The sequence below is a fragment of the Musca autumnalis genome, unplaced genomic scaffold (assembly GCF_047663935.1).
Source record: "Musca autumnalis isolate F117 unplaced genomic scaffold, ASM4766393v1 scaffold_2, whole genome shotgun sequence".
NCBI lineage: Eukaryota > Metazoa > Arthropoda > Insecta > Diptera > Muscidae > Musca > Musca autumnalis.
The window spans coordinates 115366249-115393737 of NW_027411755.1; the positions used below are offsets into that span (position 1 = coordinate 115366249).

General features: G+C 37.5%; 1 protein-coding gene across 16 annotated transcripts in view; it reads left to right on the forward strand.

Annotated features, from left to right (window-relative positions):
- The window catches only part of capu (formin protein cappuccino), a 259823-nt gene that overhangs the window by 206697 nt on the left and 25637 nt on the right, over positions 1-27489 (forward strand). For all 16 annotated transcript variants that reach the window (XM_073969023.1, XM_073969026.1, XM_073969010.1 and 13 more), the window contains one exon: positions 14785-14954. In XM_073969023.1, coding sequence (XP_073825124.1) covers positions 14785-14954 — 170 coding nt within the window. The remainder of the gene's footprint in view (positions 1-14784; positions 14955-27489) is intronic.

Sequence of the window (27489 nt, forward strand, 5' to 3'; positions counted from 1 at the left end):
ATTAATTACAGCAAGCGAATAACATCAATGCATGACTGGGATGGATGGAGGTGCCGTTGAGTGCATGCTGATTCCCTGCTACTGTGATGGTAGGGGAAGACCGTTGGTGTGGTCGTATGTATGTGACATTTGTCACGTTACACATGAACTGACTGCGTCAATAAAGAATCAGAGTTAAGCTGGGCGATTAAACAAATCCCGAGAGTAGTGCGGTCTCAAACCGCATGCAGGTCATGTGCTGGGTATCATACCATCAATACGGACCCAATGCGAATTGAGGCGGCTGATCGTCTGTATCCTAACAGAGCTAAAACCACACGTGTTTGCCTTTGCAGCTGGCGTTTTTCTGCTGCGATAGAAGGAGGTGGCCGAATGCCGAATATGGCATTCACACTGTACCTTTGTACTGCCTGCGCAGCTGCATTAGTGTGTATGATATTCAAGTCTGCCTGATACGCTAGAGGTTCTAGTTTGTACCTGTGGACCTATTTCTCCAGATCATGAAGATCTCCTTGACGTGCCTGGGTGGGAGAAGTCTGTCCACTATATGCTTACGACGGTAACACCCAAGGTCGCAATACTTGCAGGCTTAAATATTCTTCCACGACACAACACTAATATGTGCATACAACACTGGCGCCGCATAGCATACCACAAACCGGTCTATTGAGAGATCAACAAAGTTTCTTTGTTTCTAGTTCCTAATTCCGAACTTGTCACAAATAGCTTTGGCTTGCGCGGACGACATGCTGTTGAACGCTATACCAAATATCATAGAGTAGTTAGTCGTCGGAATTTGGACAAATTTTTCAGGGGAAGCCTCATTTCAGGCGTCCGTGTGGTGAACAGTGTGGCAGTAGATTTAGCGGTGGATATTTTCATGTTCCCCAAATGGAAGAACAGCTCCAAGTCAGCCATGTTGACATTTAAACTATTACATTTGCCATAGGACCCGACACCAAGATCGTAAATCATCCGATTACATTACCATCTTTATGGCGTCTGGAGGATGTGAAATTTCAGAAAGGTTAAAGACGTTAAACAATTCTCCACCCTTTGGAGAACTAAATTCTTCACTCTACGGGTCTTAGACCTCTTATTTCTGACTGGCGGCCTTAAATATACTTGTTTATTCAACGTTTCAAACACATCTTCTGTATGTCTACAAACTGCTTGGCATGGTTGACGGTATCGAAGGCCCTCGATAGGTCAAGAGTCACCATAACTGTTTGGTCGCACGACCTATTCTGATTCAGTCCGCAACTGATATGTGTAGATATGACATTTAATGATATTGTGGTGCTGTGCATTTTCCGGAATCCATGCCGATGTTGGACACCTGGAAAACTATTTTTCGTCTTGAAAAGGGGTAGTACCTCTACAATCTTCACTACGGCCAACAGGGCGGAGATCGGCCTGTACGATTAGCCTCATTCCTGGTTTCTGATATAATATGAGTGGCTAACGATAGATTGTTAAATACTCAACTCCGGGTTCATCCAGTTGCTTAAGCAATACCTTTGAAATTCCGCGTTGCCCCCTTTGGATGATTTCGTGTTTCGGATGACGTCGGACAGACTGTTGTATAAGGAAGGCAACTTATCTGCTTCGTGTACGATCTTTTTACAAAACTACTAAGCTACAGGTAACTTTGACCTTTATTTCCTGTACCGCGGCGACCATGATGTTCACTGACTTTGTTACGAAGATCGCTTCAATTGAATTGCAGGATTGATACATTGTCGAACAAGAATAAGTCCGTCTGGTTACTTTCCCAGCAAGAACTTTCTCAGAGAGCAAGGGGTTTTTATTCTCTTTTGCTAGAGAATTGTAAAAAGTAAACAGACACCTTCCCAGCAAAAACCAGCAAGCAATCAGCTGACTTGCCAAAACAGAACAATTTGTCCGCCAATAAAGAAACCAAAGGAAGCAAACATGTTGTATTTTATTAAAAATAAAAAAGAAAATGAACTGAAAAATGATTTTTTCACCTTGCAAATTAGTTCTTTAAAACACAATACAATTAGGCTTTGCTAATTCCACAATAAAATTGTTTTTCATTTTCACAAACATAAATCAACAAAAAATTAAAAACAGATGATTGATTATTTTCAGGAAGAAGAAGAGTTGCAAATGTTTGCTAGAAGAAATTTGTCCAGCAAGAATTTGCAAACTCTCAGTGAAAGAACTGTCAAAATGTCTCTCTCGAATCGCTCTCTTTTGCTGGTTTTTTTGTGTTAACAGACGACTTCCAGCAACAATTGGTACAAATTGTTACAAATTTTAGGGTAACCAGACAGACCTAATATCTGGTGTTAGATGCTGCCTTTATTGTTGGGGGAGACTGCGAAGGTGTCATGTATTCCAACGACGACGATTTTAGGTATTTTGAAGGTTTTAGTCAAATTATCTTACCTAAAAGGCTGAAATTTGGTACTTGATCTTTTTTGCGGCTACAAAACTTTCCTCCAGAAAATTTAGTAGCATATGTCCACGTTTTAATATAGTCCCATTAGAACGGTACATCCCGATTATCAGCCACGTTTTCTTACCGAAATGGCTGAAATTAGGTACCTGGTCTTCTTTGGGGCTACAAAATATCCTCCCAGAAATTTGTTAGTATAGGTCCAGGTTTTGATATTGCCCCCATAGAACGGTACCTCCCTACATTCGGTATTTTGAAGGTTTCAGTCACATTGTCTTACCTAAATGGCCGAAATTTGGTGCTTGGTCTTCCTTGGGGCTACAAAACTTTCCTCCAGAAATTTGTCAGTATAGGTCCACGTTTTGATATACCCCCATAGAAAGGTAACTCCCTATTTTTGATATTTCTGCTTCTAAGATTATTGTCGGACGGGTAATGTCAGTGTTTAATACACTCCACGTCAGTAGAATAGAACACCTACATTTTTGTTAATGTTAGCTTATTTATCCCAAAACTAATGAATCTGCGTTTTCAATCTTGTGGGGATGTAAAGTCGATAATGTTCCATATCAAACACAGAAAAAATTATGTTTCTAGTTCTTCGCGAAATGATTTTCTGATCATTTTTCCGATAGTACTACGAAAAATAGGCATTTATTTTTGGTCATCAGGATAGAACAGTCACTTTATTTTCACGAATTTTTGAGATATAAACGCCGAATTTTCTTTCAGTCGATGAAGCAAGGCTTTCTAATCATTTTCACCAAAGAAAACCTATAAATTATTCCGCGGACACCGAAATAATAGCGTTAAAGGGTTTAAATTGACACATATTGGAAACATCTGGGAATATCAATGGGAGTCGCGCAATTATGTCATATTTCTTCACAATAAGATAGAATATGATACAGACAACCTCGACGGATACAATCGAGTGCATCGGATGCTGATAAGATGGAATATTTTCAAAATATTTATAAAAAAGGTCAAAATTTCATAAAAAACCATGATGATTTGTCCAATAAAATGGTTTTTCCGCGAACATGTCTGCCATTTAATGGTCTGGAAATATGCCCCAGATTTAGAGGAAGATAATCTGATATGAAAATAACCGCTATCGTTAATATCTCAAAAATTCGCGAAAATAAAGTGACTGTTCTATCCTGATGACCAAAAATATATATGCCTATTTTTCGTAGTACTATCGGAAAAATGATCAGAAAATCATTTCGCGAAGAACTAGAAACATAATTTTTTCTGTGTTTGATATGGAACATTATCGACTTTACATCCCCACAAGATTGAAAACGCAGATTCATTAGTTTTGGGATAAATAAGCTAACATTAACAAAAATGTAGGTGTTCTATTCTACTGACGTGGAGTGTATGACACCTTTGGCCCTAAAAAATCTATCAAACAACTTCTGTCGTAAGGTTCTGGAAAAAGTATGTCATAATAATATAATATTTTGCGATCTAATTTTCACAATCAAAAATAATAACAGGTAAACGATACGTAACCGTGGGAGAAGGTGATAAAGCCTCCTTATCTTGATGAGTTACTTTCACACACAAAAAAGCTTTAGGTAAACATAATTATCTATTACCCTACACGAGACATTTCGGAAATGTTAATGCTTTTGAAGCTTCTAAACGATAAAATGAAAATAAAAAATTTAATGTACTTATGTTGAATCTCAAGAAGTTCTCATATATTTCTTGAAAACTACGTATATCAATTATCTCTATCGTATTACATAAAGTCCCCAATAGCTTCTTATTTTTTATTTTTTTTTTTTGAATTTCTGAAATATTGTAAAGAAAGACATTGGCGCCCAATACCGATCATTTTCGAATCATGAAGTAGGCAAACAAACGTAATAGAAAGACCTCTTCGGTAATTAAATATTTGTTTTGTTTTTTTTTTTTTATTTACCTTTGTTGTTTTTGTTGTGCCGTTGGACATTATGACCATTGTCATCGTTTTTATTTAACTTTGTTTTTGGTGTTGACTCATGGCGCAACTACCAATTTATGAAATTTCTAACCAAAAGACTTGCGATTCTAGATTAAGGGGGTTTATTAAATGTGCATTTTTGTTTGTCATGTAGTTTATTAAGAGTTGTGGAAAAATCTGTATCATGTTAACAATTGCTTTAAATTGAACTTACTTTCTGGTAAATAAGAAATAAGCAATAGATTGGAATATGTTATGTGTATGCATTTATATATGTGCCATACAATTTCTTAGACGGCTTCTGATTGTACATTTGTCATATAAGGCTATCATAAAAGTTATTTCCAACCTTCTGTGCAACTTCTCTCATTTGGATTTTGATCTTCCCCAACTACGAGAAGTTATACATTTCGTTACTGTACGCTTTTCGTCTCAACAGATACGATACATATATAAATAAAAATCAATGGTAATGACATCAGTTGAGAACGGCTGGACCGATTTGAATAATTCTTTTTTTTTAATGTTCGTCATAACACAAATTAGGTTTTTATGCAAAGAACATTTGAACGCCCACTTTTACGCCCAATTTTTTTCAATTTTCAATTTTAATTTAATAAAGTCCATAAAAAGTTGTCATTAAAACTCATTACGACAAGCCAGCAACGCCGATTGGTGTCTGCTAGTAGTTTAATAAATATTGATGCTCATTCAAGATCATCATCACAATATCTGTATATGTATGTACTCACAAACAACTCTTCTAGGGAGACTTCTCTCATATAGGAATACCAACACATAATTGTCGAGGTGACGGCTGCAGGTCGAAGATTTCTCCTAGTCAATCCGGTGCATAGAACCGGCTCCGCCATGGGTTTAAAGGCATTTAACGTCTGGTGCTAGGGGACTTCAATGTTTATTATGAGCTTTGACATTCCATACTAGACAAAGTATAAAAAGCACCATTCACAACAGAGGAGATTATCTACAAGGGGAACTTGAAAAGTTTGCGGTCTATGCAGCAGGTAGTGTTGACAGACGCCAGTTGACATTTTTTGGAAAGTTTGACAGTTTGTTTACAGTGAATTGAAAAAATTACTTTGAGAAAAAGTGGAATTTACCTGTGAACATTATCGTCAAATCATTTTTCACAATTTTCGACGTGGATAATCACGGCAAGAGTGCATCGACTAAATTAAATCTTTGTACGTCGATAAAGGATCATCCTATAGTACTATGAAAAACTGGTTTAATGAATTCAATCGCGGCCGCCACTCGCCAAATTGCGAAGGTCGGGAGGGTCGTCCAAAAACGGCCGTTGAGGTCAGAAAAAATGAACCTGTGTGTGAGAGGATAATGCATGATCGCCATGTTTATAGCGTAAAATAGAGTCATCCTTGTGCATTTCTTCCACCAACTAACATATGATATTGAATGAATACATGGTCGCAAAAAATTGAGTTTTCTCGTTAGATCCAATTGAAATTGCTCAAAAAGGCCATTGTTGCAAAATAATTGTGAGTAAATATGACAGCGGTGCTTTAAACGACGTTTATAACATCGTTACAGACGACCAATCTTGGATCTATGCGAATGGGCCCGAAACAAAACAGCAATCGACCGTGTGGGTCTTCGAAGACGAGCCAAATCATACAAAATTGGTCATGGAAGAAGCACTTCGAAGCAAATGGTCGTCTGTTTCTTTGGCAAAACTGAACGGCTTGAGCAACGTAGAACGGTTAATTCTGAGTGGTACACTACAATTTGTTTGCCTGAAGTCTCCGGAAAAATTCGAAAAACGAATATGAGAAGACGAAACATTGTGCACCTTGACAATGCGAGCCCTCAAACATTGATTCAAAGCAGTGCCTTTTTGACCGGACAAAACGTGGAATTGATGGGTCATCCGTCGTACAGCCCTGCCTTCGCAACCAATGACTTCATCGGATTCCCGAACATCAAGAAAAAAGTTGTGGTCAACGATTTTTGTCGCCAGAAGATCCTGTTGAAGCATTCAAAAACCATGTTTTGGAGGTGTCTCAATCAAGTCTCACATGGCCGTCTGTCAAACTTAGGCTAAAACTGTCAAACCTTCCAAAAAAATGTCAAATGGCGTCCGGCAACAGTACGTGTTGCCCAGGCCGCAATTTTTTTACGGATAAGTCTCCACCTCGATACGTTTAACTATACTGATGTCGATGTACAGCAGATACAGCTCGGAGTTCATACGACGTAGATATTCACCGTCGACGCATATTGGCCCGTAGATCTTTCGAAGATTTTTTCTCTCTAACACACCATGAACTGCCTTATCTGCTTGCGCAGGTACCCTGACTTCGGAACCATATATTAACACGGGTAGTATCAGTATTTTGTAAAATGTTATTTTTTTTTTTTGAAGAGATATGGTTTTTTTTAAACTACTTACTCAACCCAAAGTAGCATCTGTTAGCCATTACTATTCTTCTTCTTATTTCTGATGTTGTTTGTTAGGTTTATGGCGGTGTCGAGGTAGACGAAGTCTTTAACTACCTCAAAATTATATGAACCAACTTCCACAGTCGACCCGAGTTCTATGGACGCATCTCGCGTCCATACAATTGGTCTTGTCGTCGTTTACTGCCAGACCCACTTTAGCAGATTCTGCTTCAACCTTCTTAAAAGTATCAGTTACTTCTTTTACTGATCAACCCATGATGTCAATATCGTATGCATAAGCAAGTAACATGTGGCTATTTGTGTAAATTGTTTCATTTCTCTTGACGTCTGCATCTCGTATGACCTTGTCTGAAACCTCTTTCGGTACTAAACTATTCGGACAGGTATTTTAATGGGCTTTGCGGGGATACCAAATTTAGACATGGCTTGTAATACCTTTGAACGTTGGGGGCTGTCGAAGGCTACTCTATAAATCTCCAGGTTTTGTGGCAGGGTAAATATCTGGTCAATGGCCAGGTATAAATCCGCATTGGTATGGTCAAATTATTTCATTGACCATGGGTTTTCTTATAAGCAGTAGGAAGCAGACTTATGCCCCTATAATTAGAGCGCACAGTCTTATCTCCTTTTTGTGGACGAGACACAGGATGCTGAGCTTACAATTGTCGGGTACGCATTCTTCCTGCCAGATGGTACCAGAGATCATCAATGAGTTACTTGTCCCCGTAAGCCAATTGTGCACGCACAAGTTTTTTGGGCCTTTTGCTTTTTTAATGCGTGTGTTTTCTTGCACTCTGTATTTTTTCCACCACCACCAAAAATACTTGCGACGCATCAAGACCGTTGCTTGTGCGTAATAAGTAAAACAAGTATTCATCATATTTTGCACTGTTACAAAACTCGCAATCGTAGATAGTTTGCCAAGTGACTTATCAAGTGGAAGCACACACACAACATTACAAAAAATAAACATTTCTAATTTTATTTTTTGTTGTTTCGTTTGTGTGTGATTTTCTTTATTTGCTTGGATTGTTATGCGTGCTTTTGAATGCTCTTCTAACCTTTGAAAATCAGTGTTGGAAAATTATTTTTGCTCTCACTCTCTCGGAGAACATAAGACAAACGGTTGAATTACAAGGATTGAAAACAACACTTGATGTGCGATGAGCAAGAAAGTAAAACAGAAAATGTAATTGCGTATTTAAAACTACTTGGCAAAGCATACGCAAGTGTCAAAAAATATCCATTTTTAAATAACTTATTTTTTGAGTGGCTAGCCACACTCGTACATATTTTGAGAATGGCAAGCAACACTTGCATTTATTTTTTAGAGTAGCAAGCCGCACATACGCTTGTTTTTTTGCATGTGGCTTATGAGTGTCAAAATCAGCTACTTACGCAGTTCTCTGGATGGTACTATCTAGCTGATGCATACATCTTATTAGCGTGTCACCTCCGGTTTTGAACTGCTCGGCTTATAAGCCATCGGCCCCTGCTGCCTTATTATTATTCTTCATACTGTTTATTGCTGTCCCTACCTCGTCTTGAATGTATACCGTATTCAATACTACCTCCTGGGATTGGATCTGTGGTATCTTCGCCTTCTTCTCTAGTATTGGATACCAACAGTGTGGAAAAATGCTCTTTCCATATCTTGGGCACACTATCAGTATCAGTTACCAAATAACCTTGTTGATTTCTACAGAACCAAAGCCATCAGTTTGATGGCTTGATTTTTTTTTAATTTTATTCTGGCACCTGCACATCTGGATATTTTCTCACTCCCGCCTTTTCAGTTTTTTTCCTGCAGAAAAGAAATGTTTCCTCTCTCCTTTTCTTCCGATACCTCCCTAGTACGCTACGCCTTCCTACTTATCATAGAGTATCTCTATATGCCGCATTCTTCTCTTCGATAGCAGCACGACACTCCTGGTCACACCATGGGTTCCTTGCTTCTGTTTGGATGGAGTGGGCAATACTTAGCCACATGTTATCGGACCGAGGAGTGCTTTGATTAAGCAATTGGGTCAGTTGAGTGGATTATGCTGTGGCTATCTCTTTTGATTGCAACTTACCGATGTCCAACGTCCGTGATGTGTCTGTTCGTACTTTATTCGTAGACAGCGGAATCCTATGCAAATGCATATATGGTTAGGATGGTCGTAGATAGAGATGGACAGTGTGTAAATACCCCATGGGTAAATACCCGAGTATTTACCCAAGTGTTGGGTAAAAACTCATTAACTGCCGCACCACTTGGCGTAGGCTAACAAAATTTGGCTCAAATCTTACTTATGTCAAGGGAATATCTAGCATTGAAAATGGGGTCTCTGGGTCCATGTTTTGATATAGCCCCCATATAACCGTACCTCCCGATTTAAGGTATTTTTTTGTCTATTTGCCTCATTGTACAATCATATTGGCTGAAATTTGGCACAGTGAGTTCTAAATATATAGAGAAAATATCCTTGCAAACATTTGTCAACATAGGTCCATGTTTTCTAATAGCCCCCACATAAGGGTACCCCGATTTTGAGTATTTACCCAAATGTTGGGTAAAAACTCTTTAACTGCCGAACCACTTGACGTACAAAACTTGGCATAAATCTTACTTATGTCAAAAGAACTTTTGGTACTGAACATGGGGTCTCTGGGTCCATGTTTTGATATAGCCCCCATATATCCGTACCTCCCGATTTAAAGTATATTTTACCTATTAGCTTCATTGTACAATCATATTGGCTGACATTTGGCACAGTGAGTCCTCAATGAGTATAAAATATCCTTGCAAACATTTGTCAACGTAGGTACAACATATATGGGTACCCCGATTTCGAGTATTTACCCAAAAGTGGGTAAAAACTCTTTAACTGTCGAACCACTTGACGTTGGCTGACAAAATTTGGCTCAAAACTTTCTTATATTAATAGTATTAAAGGTATTGAAAATGGAGTCCCTGGGTCCACTTTTTGATAAAGCCGTTCCTCCCGATTTCAGAAACCCCTACAAGAAAACGTGGACCTACGTCGACAATTTTTTTGCAAGGATATTTTATACATATTGGGAACTCACTGTACAAAATTACAGTCAGTATGATTGTAAAATGTGGGTAATAGGTAAAAATACCTTAAATCGGGAGGTACGGCTATATGGGGGCTATACCAAAACAATGACCCAGGAACTCCATTTTCAATACGTTTAATACTATTGGTATACGAAAGTTTGAGCCAAATTTTGTCAGCCAACGTCAAGTGGTTCGGCAGATAAGGAGTTTTTACCCAATATTTGGGTAAATACTCGAAATCGGGGTACCCTTATATGGAGGCTACAGGAAAACGTGGACCTACGTTGACAAATATGTGCAAGGATATATTATACTCCTTGAGGACTCACTGTGCCAAATTACAGCCAATTTGGTTGTAAAATGTGGCTAATAGATGAAAAATACCTTAAATCGGGAGGTACGGCTATATGGGGGCTATACCAAAACATGGACCCAGGGACTCCATTTTCAATACGTTTAATACTATTGGTATAAGAAAGTTTTGAGCCAAATTTTGTCAGCCAACGTCAAGTGGTTCGGCAGATAAGGAGTTTTTACCCAATATTTGGGTAAATACTCGAAATCGGGGTACCCTTATATGGGGGCTAAAGGAAAACGTGGACCTACGTTGACAAATATGTGCTAGGATATATTATACTCCTTGAGGACTCACTGTGCCAAATTACAGCCAATATTATTGTAAAATGTGGCTAATAGACAAAAAATACCTTAAATCGGGAGGTACGGTTATATGGGGGTTATACTCCTTGAGGACTCACTGTGCCAAATCACAGCCAATTTGGTTGTAAAATGTGGCTAATAGATGAAAAATACCTTAAATCGGGAGGTACGGCTATATGGGGGCTATACCAAAACATGGACCCAGGGACTCCATTTTCAATACGTTTAATACTATTGGTATAAGAAAGTTTTGAGCCAAATTTTGTCAGCCAACGTCAAGTGGTTCGGCAGATAAGGAGTTTTTACCCAATATTTGGGTAAATACTCGAAATCGGGGTACCCTTATATGGGGGCTAAAGGAAAACGTGGACCTACGTTGACAAATATGTGCTAGGATATATTATACTCCTTGAGGACTCACTGTGCCAAATTACAGCCAATATTATTGTAAAATGTGGCTAATAGACAAAAAATACCTTAAATCGGGAGGTACGGTTATATGGGGGCTATATCAAAACATGGACTCAGAGACCCCATGTTCAGTACCAGAAGTTCTGTTGACATAAGAAAGATGTAAGCCAAATTTTGTCAGCCTACGTCAAGTGGTTCGGCAGTTATTGAGTTTTTACCCAACACTTGGGTAAATACCCGAGTATTTACCCACTAGTTTAAAGTATTGTAAAACTATCCATTTTGAAACGAATTTACAACCTAAACCCAGGAATAGGGTGTAAAATGTTGTATTTCCCATACAATATAGTAAATACCCAAATAAATACCCGGTAAATACCATCTCTAGTCGTAGAGAAAATCTGATTAGACAAAAACTCGTTTTATCACAAAATGAAAGGAATTAGACCCATATTTTGCATATCTTGCATATTTTGACAAATTTTGACATATTTGCATAAAATGATACCACTGAAATGACTGAAATTTTTTATTATGTCTTCTTCCCCCGGAAATTTGTCGGTATAGGTCCACGTCTTCATATAGCCCCCATAGAACGGTACCTCTCGGTTTTCTCTATTTTGATGGTTGCGGCCTCATTATCCCACCGAAATGACTGAAATTTGGTATTTTGTCTTCGTTGGGGGCATATAACGTTCCACTTGAAATCCGATTTTTGGTATTTTGAAGGTCGTGGATGTGGTTATACATTTCCCTATTTTATTGAATTGTCTGAAGAGAATTTTAAACAGAAAAAATTTAAGTGTAAATTTGAAAATATTATTGAAATATTTGTTCCATACGAAAATTTATGCATTTCGCATATTTATGCATATGTGATATGTTTCGATTGTAATTTAATCAGAAGCCAAATGTATGCGCAGCCCCAAAATTTGGCATTAATCGAACAAAAATAGGGGTTGCATAAAATCCCGCTGTCTATTTATTTGCTACGTTTAATTGGGTACGTACCGTTGCTGCAACAAAGCGGTGGCCCGAGTCTATGTTTGCACCTCGAAGCGATTGTACACACAATGCACTCGAAGAATATTTTCCATCTATCATAACGTGATCAATTTGATTTCTTGTTAATTGCTCTGGAGATAACCGGTGCCTTTATGGATATCGCTGTGAAGTCTATCAGTCTCATTCCATTGCCAGATGTTTCACTGTGGATACTGAACGCTTGTACCGCTTTATAAAAAGATCTTAACTGATTAACACAGTTTAAAGACTTTGGTTTTTTTGCAAGTGCAGTTGTTCGAGTTAAGTCGTGCCAAATAAATTCTCGATCAGAGTGTTTCTATGGATACGTATCTATTTGAGCGAGCAATTGACACTTGGGCATAAAAACTTTCTGGTTGAAAAACAAGAAACAAGGGAACTGATAAAGATCTGTGGCAAGATCTGAAACTATAGTCTTCCCTATCTTACCCCTTAGTAAACATCGCCAATTTTCCCCACTAATAAAGTAAAGTTGTTTTAATAAAATATTAAAACAACGGCTATGGGATTAAGCCTGACTATTTTGAAAAGCAAAATAGAAGTCATCATCCCAAATAAAAAACGCCAACCATCCAGATTTCAGGAATATTAATTATATTTATACACCACAAATAGCGGTGCATACGAAGTAAACATTTTCCACTTTTTTCAGAATATTAATATGAAAGAATTTATTTCATTGGATAAGAGTAACTAAAAATAAATCTTTAGCTTTCTCGTAATTTAGTTCTAAATAAATCCGATAGCCCTAGTTGCTAGTACTTTTTTATATAATTTTTATAGCAATTTTTAATTGTAATAAATAGTTGGAAAATAAAAATAAATCCCTATTTGAATGCAGTGTACACCAATTTAAATCTAAATAGTCCACGGACACATCGGGATTTTTATGTATTAGATGGTACTAAATTCTTCCATCACTGATATCGATGTTTCTAAGTTGTCGCATGGCCGATAAATATTCGCCCCACTTATCAGCTATAATGCACACGACAAAATTTAATTTAAATTTATTTGCTGTCATTCGAAGAAACGCATCGACATAAAAACTAATCGGAACTATACACATTAAAGGTGTACGACTTCCTCATGTGCCCTATAAGAAAAACCAGTAAGGAAAGGATCAAAGTCGGGCGGGGCCGACTATATGATACCCTACACCACTGTGAATATGTAAAATATAAATCGGTGCTATATCCAGATCTAAACCGATTTTGATATAATTTCGCACATTTATTTCCAGACCGAATTCAGTCACACATTCCAAATATCATTGAAATCCGACTTATATAGCGTGTTTGGAGCAGCAAATACGCGAAATCGGCCGAAAATATATATGGGTGCTATATCCAAATCTGAACCGATTTCGATATAATTTGGCACATTTATTTCTAGACTGAATTCAGTCACACATTCCAAATTTCATCGAAATCGGAAATATATAGCGTGTTTGGTACAGAAAATACGTGAAATCGGCCGAAAATATATATGGGAGCTATATCCAAATCTGAACCGATTTCTATATAATTTGGCACACTTATTTCTATACCAAATTCAGTCAAACATTCCAAATTTCATTAAAATCGGACGTATATAGCGTGATTGGTACATCGCATACGTGAAATCGGGCGAACATATATATGGGAGCTATATCCAAATCTGAACCGATTTCGATATAATTTGGCACATTTATTTCTAGACTGAATTCAGTCACACATTCCAAATTTCATCGAAATCGGAAATATATAGCGTGTTTGGTACAGAAAATACGTGAAATCGGCCGAAAATATATATGGGAGCTATATCCAAATCTGAACCGATTTCTATATAATTTGGCACACTTATTTCTATACCAAATTCAGTCACACATTCCAAATTTCATCGAAATCGGACATGTATAGCGTGTTTGGTACAGAAAATACGTGAAATCGGCCGAAAATATATATGGGGGCTATACCAAAACTTGGACCGATATAGCCCATCTTCGAACTTGATCTTCCGACGGCTAAAAAAATGGTATTCCCCAATTTTCAGCGAAATCGGTCAACAAATGCGACCTGTATGTTGCGAACGGACGGACGGACGGACGGACGGACGGACATGCATAAATCGACTCAGAAAGTGATTCTATGTATATCCCTAGAAGGAACTATGGGTCTATCTCGCTTCCTTTTGTATGTTACATACAAATGCACTAACACATAATACCCCTTACCACATAGTGGTGTAGGGTATAAAAAATTACTTGGGATTAAAGGAAAACAACACGTAACACATTGTCGCCTGCATTCAGACTCCAAGTTGAAACATAACAAATAAACTTATATTTTATCTTTCCGTTGAATGCATTAATTTTATGCCACATGTAGCGTACAACCCTTCTTACACCAAAAATAAAATGAGTATTCTAAAAATACTTCCTCTTTTCCCACTCCACTCCACGGACAAGCAGAAGAAAAAGAAGAACATCGACGGACGCCAAACACAAAAAAGGCCACATTCGTTTCACTTCATTGTCAGTTCTCAGTTAGTCTCTCAAGCACACTCCATTCATTGATTTCATCATTTCACAGTCTTTTTTGTTTTGTTTGTTTGCATCTTCAATCCCAGCAACAATGATGGACGTTTTGTTTTTATTCTGTGAACCTTTCAAGTTAAGTAAGGCCATCACCCGACTTCGACAATGTTAATCATTCATTCATTCGTACATCTTTACATTCGCCAAATACAGCTCGGATTTTGACTAATGATTTGCCAATGTTCTACTTTTTCTTTCATTTCCAGGTCAAATGCTCATGAAATGGTTCGTATCCTCGTTACAGAACAATGGTAATGGCCATCTCAGCGAACAGGACATCAACACACTGACACTGCAGTATTGCAACAATTTAATCAATGTGGGCGTTTTGAAGCAAATATCGGAGCGGCGTGATGCCGATTTGGATGCATTCAGTGTAAGTGTTTAAAATGCAACATTCTTTTTGATGCAACAAACCAACCCACCAACATTGTTGGGGTCGTAATTAAATGTCAACATTAGATACGATGCATTCCAGTTTACTGCCAAGCAGTAAAGTTAAGGTTTGTTTGGTTGCAGCGTGTTTCGATTGTGAATGAAGTGTAAAATGGATCATTAAAAATACGTTAATTTTTGCTTCATTAATAGTCGGGTGTTTAATGTATTGTGTGTTTAGAATATTAATATTTTTAAAGAGCAATAGTGTGTAATGAATACTGCGTAGGATATACACATTTTAAGGTATTAAAATCATTAAGTTATTTTGTAAATTCATAAAAGAAAAAAGTTACGATTTGGTGATTTTTAAAGCCCGCAGTAATTTTGGGACCCCAATTTTTTGCAAATGAAAATGGGAAATTACTCGTAGATTTTTGGTGGCTGCACTTCACAAAAAAATCATTGTTTGTAGATACGTAATAAGTTGTCATTTGATACATTTGCATTGTTTTTTTTATTGGGGTTTTGAACTCGGAGCAATAGAGCAACGCTCTGATAACAGTTCCTGATCTTTAAAACAACATTATCGTACACATATCAAAATGTTCAAGTTCGGCTGGGACGAATATTTTTTACAGGAGTCCGCAATTTTTGGTGAAGTTTTTTGAACACTACGAACTCCAAATGCCAAATTACAAATAACTCAGCCACAATAATGTAGGTATAATGTTCAAAATTCTAAAAATCGAGAGGTACCGTTATATGGGGGCTACACCAAAGCGTGGACCGATATAGCCTATCTTCGAACTTGACCTGACAGCAAACAAAAGATGCATTTTTTGAAAATTGCAACAACCTATCTCAATTTTTGTGAATGCTAGAGTGATTAAAACATACGGACGAACAAACATAGATCGGCTCTGAATTTTATCCTGATCCAGAATATATGGGGTTTCTCAGTGAAATCGCACACATTTTCAAAATGAGGTGTTTGTTATACCCTACAACACTCACGGTGCTCTTGAAACAATTTTAAATGGAAGGTGCTTACACCTCGGAAGTTTTTGCGGATTCTGAAACTACAATGTTTATAGATGAGAAAAATCGAAAAACAAAAAAAAAATCGCCGGAGCGCTTATTAAATAAATCGCGATTTAAGTTGACATTTTTAGGGGTTGTTTAGGTTTTCAAGATTTTGCATAGAAACCGCAAGTCCTACCAAAATGGGACTTAAGAAAATATTGTAGCTATGAAAATTCTCTACAAGATTGACCTCTATGGTATTCTCGCCGGTTTTACCGTTTTTGAGATATAGAAGTTCAAATTGGGACAATTCAAATTCAATTCAATTCTGTATCGCCCCCTTATAAAATCGCGATTTATTTAAAAAGCGCTCCGGCGATTTTTTTTTGTTTTTCGATTTTTCTCATCTATGAACATTGTAGATTCAGAATCCGCAAAAACTTCCAAGGTGTAAGCACCTTCCATTTAAAATTGTTTCAAGAGCACCGTGCACTATGTGGTTTGTTTTTATACCCTACACCACTATGTGGGGAGGGTATTATAAGTTGGTTTTGGCCAAAAAGTTTGTAACGCATTGAAATAATGGTCGTAGACCCATATTTATATATACCAAAATGAATGTCTCGACGAGCTGAGTCTATCTGGCTATGTGTGTCCGTCTGTCCATCTAAACCTTGTAATCACGCTACAGGTCGCAATTTTGATCGGATCGTCACGAAATTTTGGATGTTGATGGGGGTCCCGGAGGGGAAGAAGCCTATTGATTTTGGTGATGGTCGGATAATATTTAAGGGTCGGAATGGGCAAAAAACTTATGTGGATGAAAAGACAACGTTTATTTCCAAAGCGAATATCTCAGCTTCTATACGGGGTATACCAAAAGCAAAACCTGACAATGAAAGTAGAAAATATCACCTTTCTAAGGATGTAAAGTATGTTCTCGTAGGTGATGAAACAACGAAGATATAACAATAGTCGCAAATAAAACCCAAATTTTCATTTTTGCGATTTTAATTATAATGACGAATATCACAGCTTTGGTTGGGGACTTTCCAAAAGTAAAGCCTAGCTATGAAAGTAGAAGGTCCCATCTTTACAATGATGTAAACTAGGTCGGCGTAGGTGACCAAATAACGGAGATATAGCAATAGTCGGTAATACATCCAATTTTTCCACTTTTTTGGAAATCACGCTTTGATCGGATCGTCACGAAATTTTGAGGGTTAATGGGGGTCACACAGATGAAGAAGCCTATTGAATTTGGTGATGGTCGGATAATATTTAGGGGTCGTAATGGTCAAAAAACTTATTTGGAGAAAAAGACAACGTTTTTCTCCTAAGCAAATATCTCAGCTTCAATATGGGGTATACCAAAAGCAGAACCTGGCCATGAAAGTAGAAAATATCGCCTTTCTAATGATGTAAAGTAGGTTCTCGTAGGTGATCAAACAACGAATATATCGCAATAGCCGCTAATAGAACCCAACTTTTTATTTTTGCGATTTTAGTAATAATGACGAATATCACAGCTTCGGTTGGGGATCTTCCAAAAACAAAGTCTGACTATGAAAGTAGAAAATCCCATCTTTACAGTGATGCAAAGTAGGTTGGCGTAGGTGGCCGCATAACGGAGATATCACAATAGTCGGCAATACATCCCATTTTTTCATTTTTTTGTAATCACGCTACAGGTGGCAATTTTGATCGGATCATCACGAAATTTTGGGTGTTATTGGGGGTCCCACAGAGGAAAAAACCTTTTGATTTTTGATAATGGTCGGAATGTGAAAAAAATATTTGGAAAAAAGACCAACGTTTTATTCAAAGTTAATATCTCCCTTCTGTAGGAAGTATATCGAAAGCAAAACCTGGCAAGGAAAGTAGAAAATATCACCTTTACAACGATGTGAAGTAGGTTGTCATAGGTGGTCAAACAACAGAGAAGACATTCAGAGCAAAGGCGCTAAGATATCCCAATTTTAATATTTTGAATTTTTTTAGTCAAAAGCTTATGAACAGGGGTAGTGGTGTAGGGTATCACATAGTCGCCCCGACCCGACTATAGTCTTGGCTCCCTTGTTTTTTCCTGTTACTCCTCCTGGGAGCATAGGGCTTCCACAAAACATCGCCATCTTACACGATTACTTGCTGTTGTTTTTGCATCTTCCCATGTAAGATTGTTTTGTCTTAGGGTTATTGTTCGTCGCCAGGTGTTTCTTGGACTACCTCGATTTCGTGATCCTTGGGGATTCCATTCAAGCGCCATACTGCTATGAACATTTTTCCTTAATGTGTGGCCAATCCACCTCAATTTCCTACGTCTAATCTGCTTTTGTATGGGTTCCTGGTTTGTTAAGTTCCATAGTTCTACATATGATCCTGAGGCATTTGATTATGAATACCTGTAGCTTTTGCGTGATGGTGTTAGATACAAGCCAGGTTTCACCAGGTATAGCAGAATCGATTTTATACAAGCATTGAATATTGTAAGCTTGGTTTTCCTGGATATATGTGTGCTTCTCCAAACAACCTGCAGACGTCCAAATGCTGCTCTCGCTTTATGTAACCTATTGATTACGTCCGTTTCTGCACCGCCATTCGTTGTAACAGTGCTTCCTAGATAACAGAAGATATCGACATATTCAATTGCTTGGCCTTGTAACATGATGTGTTCTGTACTGGCGTTGTTTATTCTCATGACCTTTGTTTTCTTGATGTTAATCTCAAGTCCAACATTACAAGCAAGTTTCTCCAGGTCTTCTGACTTTGATTGCATTTTGGATATCTTGTGAGAGAGAAGACATATATCATCCGCAAAGTCTAAGTCTTCGAGTTGTCGTGAGAGACTCCATGTGGTTTGTAACACATCTAAATAATGGTCGTAGACCCATACTTATATATACCAAAATGAATGTCTCGACGAGCTGAGTCGATCAGATCGGATCGAAAGGGCTTTGATAGCAGACAGAGCATTGGCATAGTGTACCGAAAACAATGGGTTATCTGTAGGAGTTGAAAATGATACTGTAACCAAACCTTAGTTGTGGCAGTATGGAACGTTTTTGCCTTGGAAGAAGCCTCTCACTATCCGAAATTGTTGGAAGATGCTGGTTTAGCACTTTGTTGCCTGTTGATACACGATATTCACAGAGTTCGCTATTGACAGTCGGTCTACGTCCGATGAAATGATGTCCTCACAATAGCACCTGAAATGCTAATGGATGCGTTTAGGTGTTTGATATTCCCTTACAACATGATGGTAAGGGTGACTCGACTGATAACATGCCAGCATAAACTGTCTAGTCAGCAGGTCACCTCATGAAGATGATCCACATTTGTCATCTGGACGCAACGGTAGCAATTCGGAGAGCATTGTTTTCTGACGTTTGCAGAATTTTCCATTGCGTATCACTCAGAAAGGAATTCCAGACATAATTGAAGACAGACAGATAGAGATGTCCATATATGTCGTTATCAATGTATCCTTATCTCCCTGGAGGTGTCAGCTAATGTTTTTAGGACTTTCTTCCTGGTTTTCACCTGCTGGTTGACGTGGGTGGCGTGCGAAGTGAAGTGAAGAATATTGTAGAAGACTACCCCAAAGATCTTTAGACGCCTGTCCTCGAACAAAGTATCGTGCTGTGTATTGACTTCTATCGTCCTGGAAGTTAATAAAAACACTGTAACTTTGCGGTTGATAACTTTAGATTGCGCTCCCGGAAGAAATTTGCGATAATGTCTAAATAGTTAGGAGTTGATATTCGATGTTGATATCGGATGAAATTATAGCGCAGTCATATCCGCTGGTGGAGCTGAGAGATTTTCATAATAGATATATGTTAAAAAATGGGGGACAGAACTAGGATTTTTGGCCTCGGAATTCAACAAGGCTTGCCTTTCATTTAGGAAGATAACAATTCAAAGTTTGACTTCATTAGGAAGAGTGGAATTCATGATGTCAGAAATCAGCATGGAATGATACACGTATCGAACGCCTTGAACAGATCAATCTTGATCGTTTTTCGGTTTCTTTGTACCTCTTTTACCATTCAGCCATATTTTGGTTTGCGTCAATTAGTGCTTAAAATTGCTTACTTTTTGTTGTTGTTGTAACAACGCAAATATATTCGTTCGTATATTTATTCACCTATCTGGTTGTGGTTCCTCTGTATCCAAATTGAGAAAAAAAATACTCTGCAACCTGGACTGTTTGTCTCCATAAAGAATCAGAGGAGAGGTGAGTGGGGTTAACTGGGCAACTAAACAAATGCAGCGAGTCGTGTGGTCCCAATCCACATGCAGGGCATGTGTTGGGTAACGTGGCATCAATTCGGGCCCAATATGAATTGAGGCAGCAGTATCGTCCGCATCTGAACTGGAATAAAACCATCTGTGTTTACCTTGGCAGCTGGCGTTCTTTTGCTGCGATAGATGGGTGATGGTCTCCGAGTACGGCTGTACCTTTGTATTGCCTCCGCAACTGCATCAATATGAATGCTATTCAAGCCTGCCTGATAGACGTGTTGATCTAGAGGTTCTCATTTATACATTTGGACCTCTCTCTCCAGATTGTGGATATCTTTCCTGACGGCCTGCTCTGGTTCAGTCCTCGACTGATATATATATGTGGATATGGCATGTAATGATGTTGTGGAGCTGTGCACAATCCTCAATCCATGCTGATGTTGGGAAACTGGAAAAACTCCTTCTCAGCATGAGGAGGAGTAGTGCCTCTAGAATCTTTGCTACTGGCGACATGAGGGAGTTCGATTCAGCTCTGCTGGCATCCTTGCCTGGCTTCAGTAGCGGGACCACCCTGTAAAAACTGGAGTCTTCTGGTACAATATGGATGGCTAACGATAGATTGAGGACACTTGTTAAATACTCAACCCCAGGTTCATCGTGTTCCTTAATTTACTATAGTTTTACGGTGAATTTTTAACAAATTTTAAGTTAATGTCACTTACAAAGCCAAATAATTTATGCTGGAATACCAAATTAAAACATGGCTTGGAATACATTTGAATGTGTAGTGCTGCCGACGGCTGTTTTATGATCGACAAAAATATGGCAAACCTTCTATAGCACTTGCCGCAAGGTTAATATATCATCAAAGGGGATTTGCCAGGTCTAAAACCGCATTGATATGGTACGCTTATTTCTTTGATAATAGGCTCTAGTCGTTCACACAATAATCCAGATACAATTTTATGGGCAGTAGGGAACAGGCATATGCTTTATTACGCGGCCTTATAACTAACTAATCAGCCGTATAGTTGTTGTCTTTCCCTTATTCGGACCGGCCATTTCACACTCGATATCATCTTCTGGGAGAGGATCTGCGATATTTTCGTCGCCTTCGTCAGTATTTGATATCAACAGTTTGGAAAAATGCTTATTGCATAACCTTAGCACGATCTACAGGAGAATGGGCCTGTACCAAAACCACAAGTTTGGTTGAATTTTCGGACTTCATTCTGTGTCCTGTACATCTCGGTTTTCCACACTCCTACTTTTTTATTTCTGTCTATTATACTGCGGTACCTCTATCGTACGCTACCTGCTACAGACTACAGAGTAGCCTCAAATGCTGCATTTTTCTCTTCGGTAGCAGCACGACACTCCTGCATGACATGGGTTCCTTGGTGGATGTCTCTGGTACCCACATATTTGGTGGTTGTTTATATAGAGTGGGGAATACTTTGCGCAGTGCTAAAATGTTATCGGAATGAGGAGTGCTTCCTTTAAGCTGGGTACACATTGTCAGTTTTGAATGTCGATATTTCGCAATTATCGATAACTGTCAAACCGTCCAGCAACCACAAAACATTTTGCGGTTGCATGATGAATGACAAAAATGAACGGCCACATTGACAAGCCACCGATTATTTCAGCAAAGCTGTCATTCAAAAATGGCAATGTGTACCTAAGCAATTAGGCAACGAGAACGGAATATGACGTGGCTATATGTTGTGATTGCAGTTTTTCGATGTCCGACTTCTGTATTGTGTTTGTTCGTACTTAAATCGCTACTTTTAATCGGATGCGAACTTTTGCTGCTACAAGTTAGAGATCCTAGTCGATGTTTGTTCCTCGGGTCGATGGTACTTGTTTTTTGATTACTTGTTGGTTACTTGTTTTTTGATCTGGTGGCAGTCACGTGCCCTTTTGAACATCAAAGTCTGGTGCTGCTAACTACCATGGCTTTTGCCGCTGCGAGGTCTATCAGTCTCATTCTCTTGTCAGATGTTTCAAAATATGCCTCATCGAAATAAAGGTTGTAGACCCCAAGTATGTTTGGACGAAATTAAATCATGTTCAATGATGGGCCATTATTAGGGAATTGAGTACATCTATGCATATGCTAAATAGTACTAAACTTAGTACCATTTGGTACTTTTCGTATATATTTGCACACATTTCCAAATCACCTCTTTACATATACAAAATATCTCAACCGATGTCTTGAAGATTTTATCTTTATTCGTTCACATAATACCAAATGGTACTCTTTTAGTAAATTGTAATACTCTTCAAAAACCTTTGATACCACTATCTTGCACTCATTCCCTGTCTCAACTTTCTGCTTAGAATTCCAATTCAACTCGTTCGCCTAATACGAAAGGTACAATTTTTTGCACATTTTGCACTTTTCTCTTACGAACACACCAAAACTTCAATAGGAACCCCCACTCAGAATTTCAAGTTAGTCTATCAGTACTTTTTAGAACATTTAACTAAAATTTTCAAAACCCAGCCACAGACGCCTCAAGACTAACCATCAACCAAAATTTTAAGATTCTAGCTTCCTCCGTTTCACCTGAGCATTGATTGTCAGTCAGACATTAGTGGTCAGGTATTAAGATACGAGTTATGAAAATAGGAGTGAATGAGATACGAGAACACGTTTCACTAATATTTGCAGAATAATAAGTGGTTGCCGCAATAAAACACAAAATGGCAATCGTTTGCTATGAAAAAGCCAAAATCGCATTTTTTTGAGATTCGAGGTTGAGGAAGTTAGGATATGTGTGTTCCTGTACTTATTTAATGGTAAAAGTAGTAAAAGAGCGAACTGTACAAATGAGATACGCATACAACTTGATTCAAAAAGTACGGGAACGGAAAAATGGAAAAAACGTTTTAATATAAACTATATAAATCCACTCCTTCGAGTAACTCCCACTCAAAAGTGCAAAATTTTTTGCAAATGTGCAGTTTAGGGACAGCAGGTAGTCCTCGCGCTTACGACAGTAATTTTTACGGGGGTAAGTTCATTATTTCTTTATGTCCCTGGCGGATGGTATATCTCTGTCGACAAAGCTGAATGATGCTTTTTTACTTGTTCTATTTCCATATGGTGACTATAAGCACTAAAGGCTAAATCAGATCATCTGAATGTGTGTTTTCTTAATTGCAGAATAAGAATCGCTGTAAAATGCAAAATAATTTTAAGCGAAAGCCGTCATAGGGATCAACATTCATCCGAATTTAAACTAAAAACCATTTACGAATGCATTAATTGAATTGAATATTGTAGCAGATTTTAATGTTTGTGTTCTTCTTTTCATGCGCCTAATGATTTTGAAAGTATTATTATTATTTTTGTTAATATTTTTATGTTGAGTGCATTACATGATTTTTCTTTGCCATTTGTATTTTTCCATCAATAAAAAATTCCCTTTCGACATTTGAGTTTTCCGCTTTTCATCTTCTACTCTTTCTGTGTTATTTTTATTATCGTCAGCAATTTGAAATGCTTCCCTTTTAATTTCCTTTTCAAATTGATTTTCATGCCAAAAAAGAAGCGGAATCTTTTATATGCTGCGTTTAACAAAACAAAAAGAGTGACACTTCTTTCTACCCATACCCTGAGGCAATGGACCAACAACCGGCCAAGTGCGTTATGACTGACAGACTCACTTGTCGTCGTCCTGCAAAAAAACAAAGCAAAAAAGCGAATGTGTATAAGGCCAGTTATGCGTTTGTTGCATGCTTTCATAGCTGGCAATTGTCAGTTGGTCGAGTATCTTAATTTCGTTGTTACTGCTGCTACTGTAACGAAAGGCTTGAAGGGCCAACAGAGGGACAGAGGAACGAACGAACGTTAAACGAACTAAATATGTTTCATCAAACGGAAATTATGCAATAACCGACTAAAGGATGCGGACAAACCGGAAATGAATTGTACGAGTTCGAGGAGATTTAAAATGACTGTGTCATTAGCCAAGAAACTTGGAGTCTATGTCCGCATCAAAACGATCAGTCATTGCGTTTGGATGTATCTGTGTGAATTGTGTGTGTGGATATATGTATGTCTGCCACTACGATTACCATTGTGACAGCAATGGATTGATGTGAATGAATCGGAACAAAACAAAAGAAAAAGCAGAATCAGCATCAAAGAAAACAAATATAAATGTTTGTAATTCAATTTTATTCATTTTCCACAGTATTTATAGCTTTAATGTCTCGTAACGATGTTTCAAAGGACGCTGTTTTAACGATTCGAAATCCATTTTGAACAGTAATAAATTGTTATTGTAAAGCTCTTTTGTATAATAGGCCGGCCATTAATGAAATCTTCGCCCATTGAGAGATTTTTGCAAAGAAGATTTAATTTTTTTTTTCAATTTATGAAATCACTCCATTATTGTGACGAAACGAGAAGTCAATCAAATGTGTGAATGTGTGCGTTTCCATTACTTAAATTGCTATAATTTAAAATTTATTTTAAAGCAAAATTTTGTATATACAACATATATTTAGAAACTGGATAAGTAGAAATTGCTGCTTAGCTACGCGACTACATTTATTGTTGGCAGGGACTGATAAATTCAGCTTTTCAGTGAAGTTTTGACGTTTATCGTATGTTTGAACAGTCAATCGCAAATCATGTCCTAGCCAATGTAACGTGTATAAATTTTGTTTTGCCCAATATTCTCCATGTAGAGATTGTAAAGCCCGTAGACTTTTTAAAGAAATTTTCTCTAAAATGAGTCTTGATTTTGCAGACCGAGCTATCGAAAGAGGCTTGTAGTGTATAATTTGTGAAAGTCTTAATATTTATGTATATATGTATGTACTAGCAGACCCGGATCCGCGTTGCTGGGCCGTCGTTTTGGTTTTTAATGGCAACATTTTATGTAAAAACAAGTAAGAACGGCGTTAAGTTCGGCCCTACTGAACTTGTTGTACCCTCCACCAAGAGTTGTGTTAAAATGGGACAATTAGTTTCCTCTCGTTTATGATAAAGACTAAATACCAAATTCCAGCAATTTTGGTAATACAATGTGGCTTAATTCCAAAATACCGAAATCCGGGAGGTACCGTTCTATGAGCTCTATATGAATACTAAATACCAAATTTCATCCATTTCGGTGGATATTGAGGCCACATATTTAAAGGGTATAGTTTGATACCCCCAACGAAGACTAAGTACCAAATTTCGAAATAACCTTCAAAATACCGAAAATCGGGAGACACCTTTCTATGGGTGCTATATGAAGGCATGGATCTATACCGACAAATTACATACGGAAAGTTTTATACCCCAAATGAAGACTAAATAACAATTTTCAGCCATTTCGGTGGAATATTGAGGCCACAACCTTCAAAATACCGAAAATCGGGAGGCAACGTTCTATGGGGGCTATATGAAGGCCTTAGCCTATACCGACAAAATTCTGGGGAAAAGTTTTATACCCCAACGAAAACTAAGTACCTAATTTCGGTGTGATAATGAAGCTATGGGGGCTATATGAAAACGTGGATCGATATAGTCCTTTTCCAATACCTAGGAATAATGGAAACTTCTATACCAAATTACAAAGCTCTATCTTAAAAATTGCGAGCTGTATTTCGATTTCAACATACGGACAGGTATCAACGTTTACCCTGATCAAAAATATATATACTTTATAGGGTCTCCGATGAATATTTCGATGTGTTACAAACGGAATGACAAATTTAATTATACCCTCCATATTATGGTGGAGGGTATAAATAGGTATTTTCTACCTCCTTTCTTCGGATCCATTGTCAAACCAAGTTATTCATTGAGGATTTTAAGTTTATCAACAGATGTTATATTTAATCTTTCCTTTTTCTAATGGACTTTGTCAGTGGCCAATTTGTTATTTAGTAAGTGGGTATAAAAACAGGTGACCCTAATTGCAAATTTACACGCAACGTGTCGTATTCTCAATATTTAAGTTGTTTATAAAACTATTATAATATCCAAAATAAACAGCGGGATTTAATTATTTTCTTTATAATTGTAATGAAAGGTACTTAAATCGTATTTAAAATTTTCATTGTCGCCAACGAAGCGTGTGTTTTTTAACATTTTATGTCAAACATAATTTTTTCAATGTCAATTTTCACAAATAAATTAGGAAAATAGATTTTGAAAAAAAGACGAAATTAACCCCAAAAAACGCTTTAAAGACCCTTTTTATGATCCGCACAAGGGTTAGTTTTTAAACAAAAATATTCTTCGCATTCTATATAGTCATGTTAGTTATTCAATAAAGTTAGTAGTTAGTAAAGTTTCGTTGCTGTATTTTTTTTTTTTTTTTTTTTTTTGGCAAAATTGATACTGATTTTTCCTTGGTAGGTCGAAGGTCACATTAGAGAGTTTCGTTGAAACAATTTCATGAAAACAAGGGTTCCTAGGTCGAGTTTCACAGTAGAGTGATATCATAAAGTTGCTGTAGTGGGGAACTCGATCTATAAATACCTAAAAGTTTCAATGAAACCACTCTAGTGTGACCTTCGACTTTGCAATGCAAATAGAGGTTTCATTTCTTTGGTGACTTATAGTGAAATTTAGTGGAGAACATTTTTTGTCTTTGACATCATTCTTCTCAAATAATGGTTTTTGGGACAATTTTGCATAAACTCAGATGAAATACGACTTTAACCCTAAATTTGTTTTCAATTTTTGCACATTTCTGGATTTTTTACAAGGTGTAGAGTTTTAATGTATTCTAGGACCCATAATAAAATTTTATAGCGACAAATTTGTAGAATATTTGGATCTGATACGATCACATTTTATAGAAGAAGGGACCAAAAAGACCCCGTTAATGACCGTCTGATGGTAAAATAATATGAAAAATTAATCCAGCGACCCGAACAACATAAGAACCCAATTTGGCCAAAATTCATTCATTTTTAGAGTTTTGGCCAAGTTTTTCCTAAAATTGGCCACTGTGCATCGTTTGGAAGCCTTTACTTCCAATTTTGCTGAGTACTGGCCGTGTCGTGTTATATCGAGCATTCTCTAAAATCACGTTTTTCACATAAATCTGGAACATTTATTTATTTGGGCGTTTTTGCTCATGACACAATGGTGATAAATTTTTGTATTCGTGTGGATGGAATATCCATTTTATCGCCCGATTATGCCGAATTCCCGACTGAATATTTAGTCTATTTTTGTTGTCCTATCTTGAAATATCTTCAGTTACTATAATTTTCCACCTCGTAGACCGCTAGGCGACCGT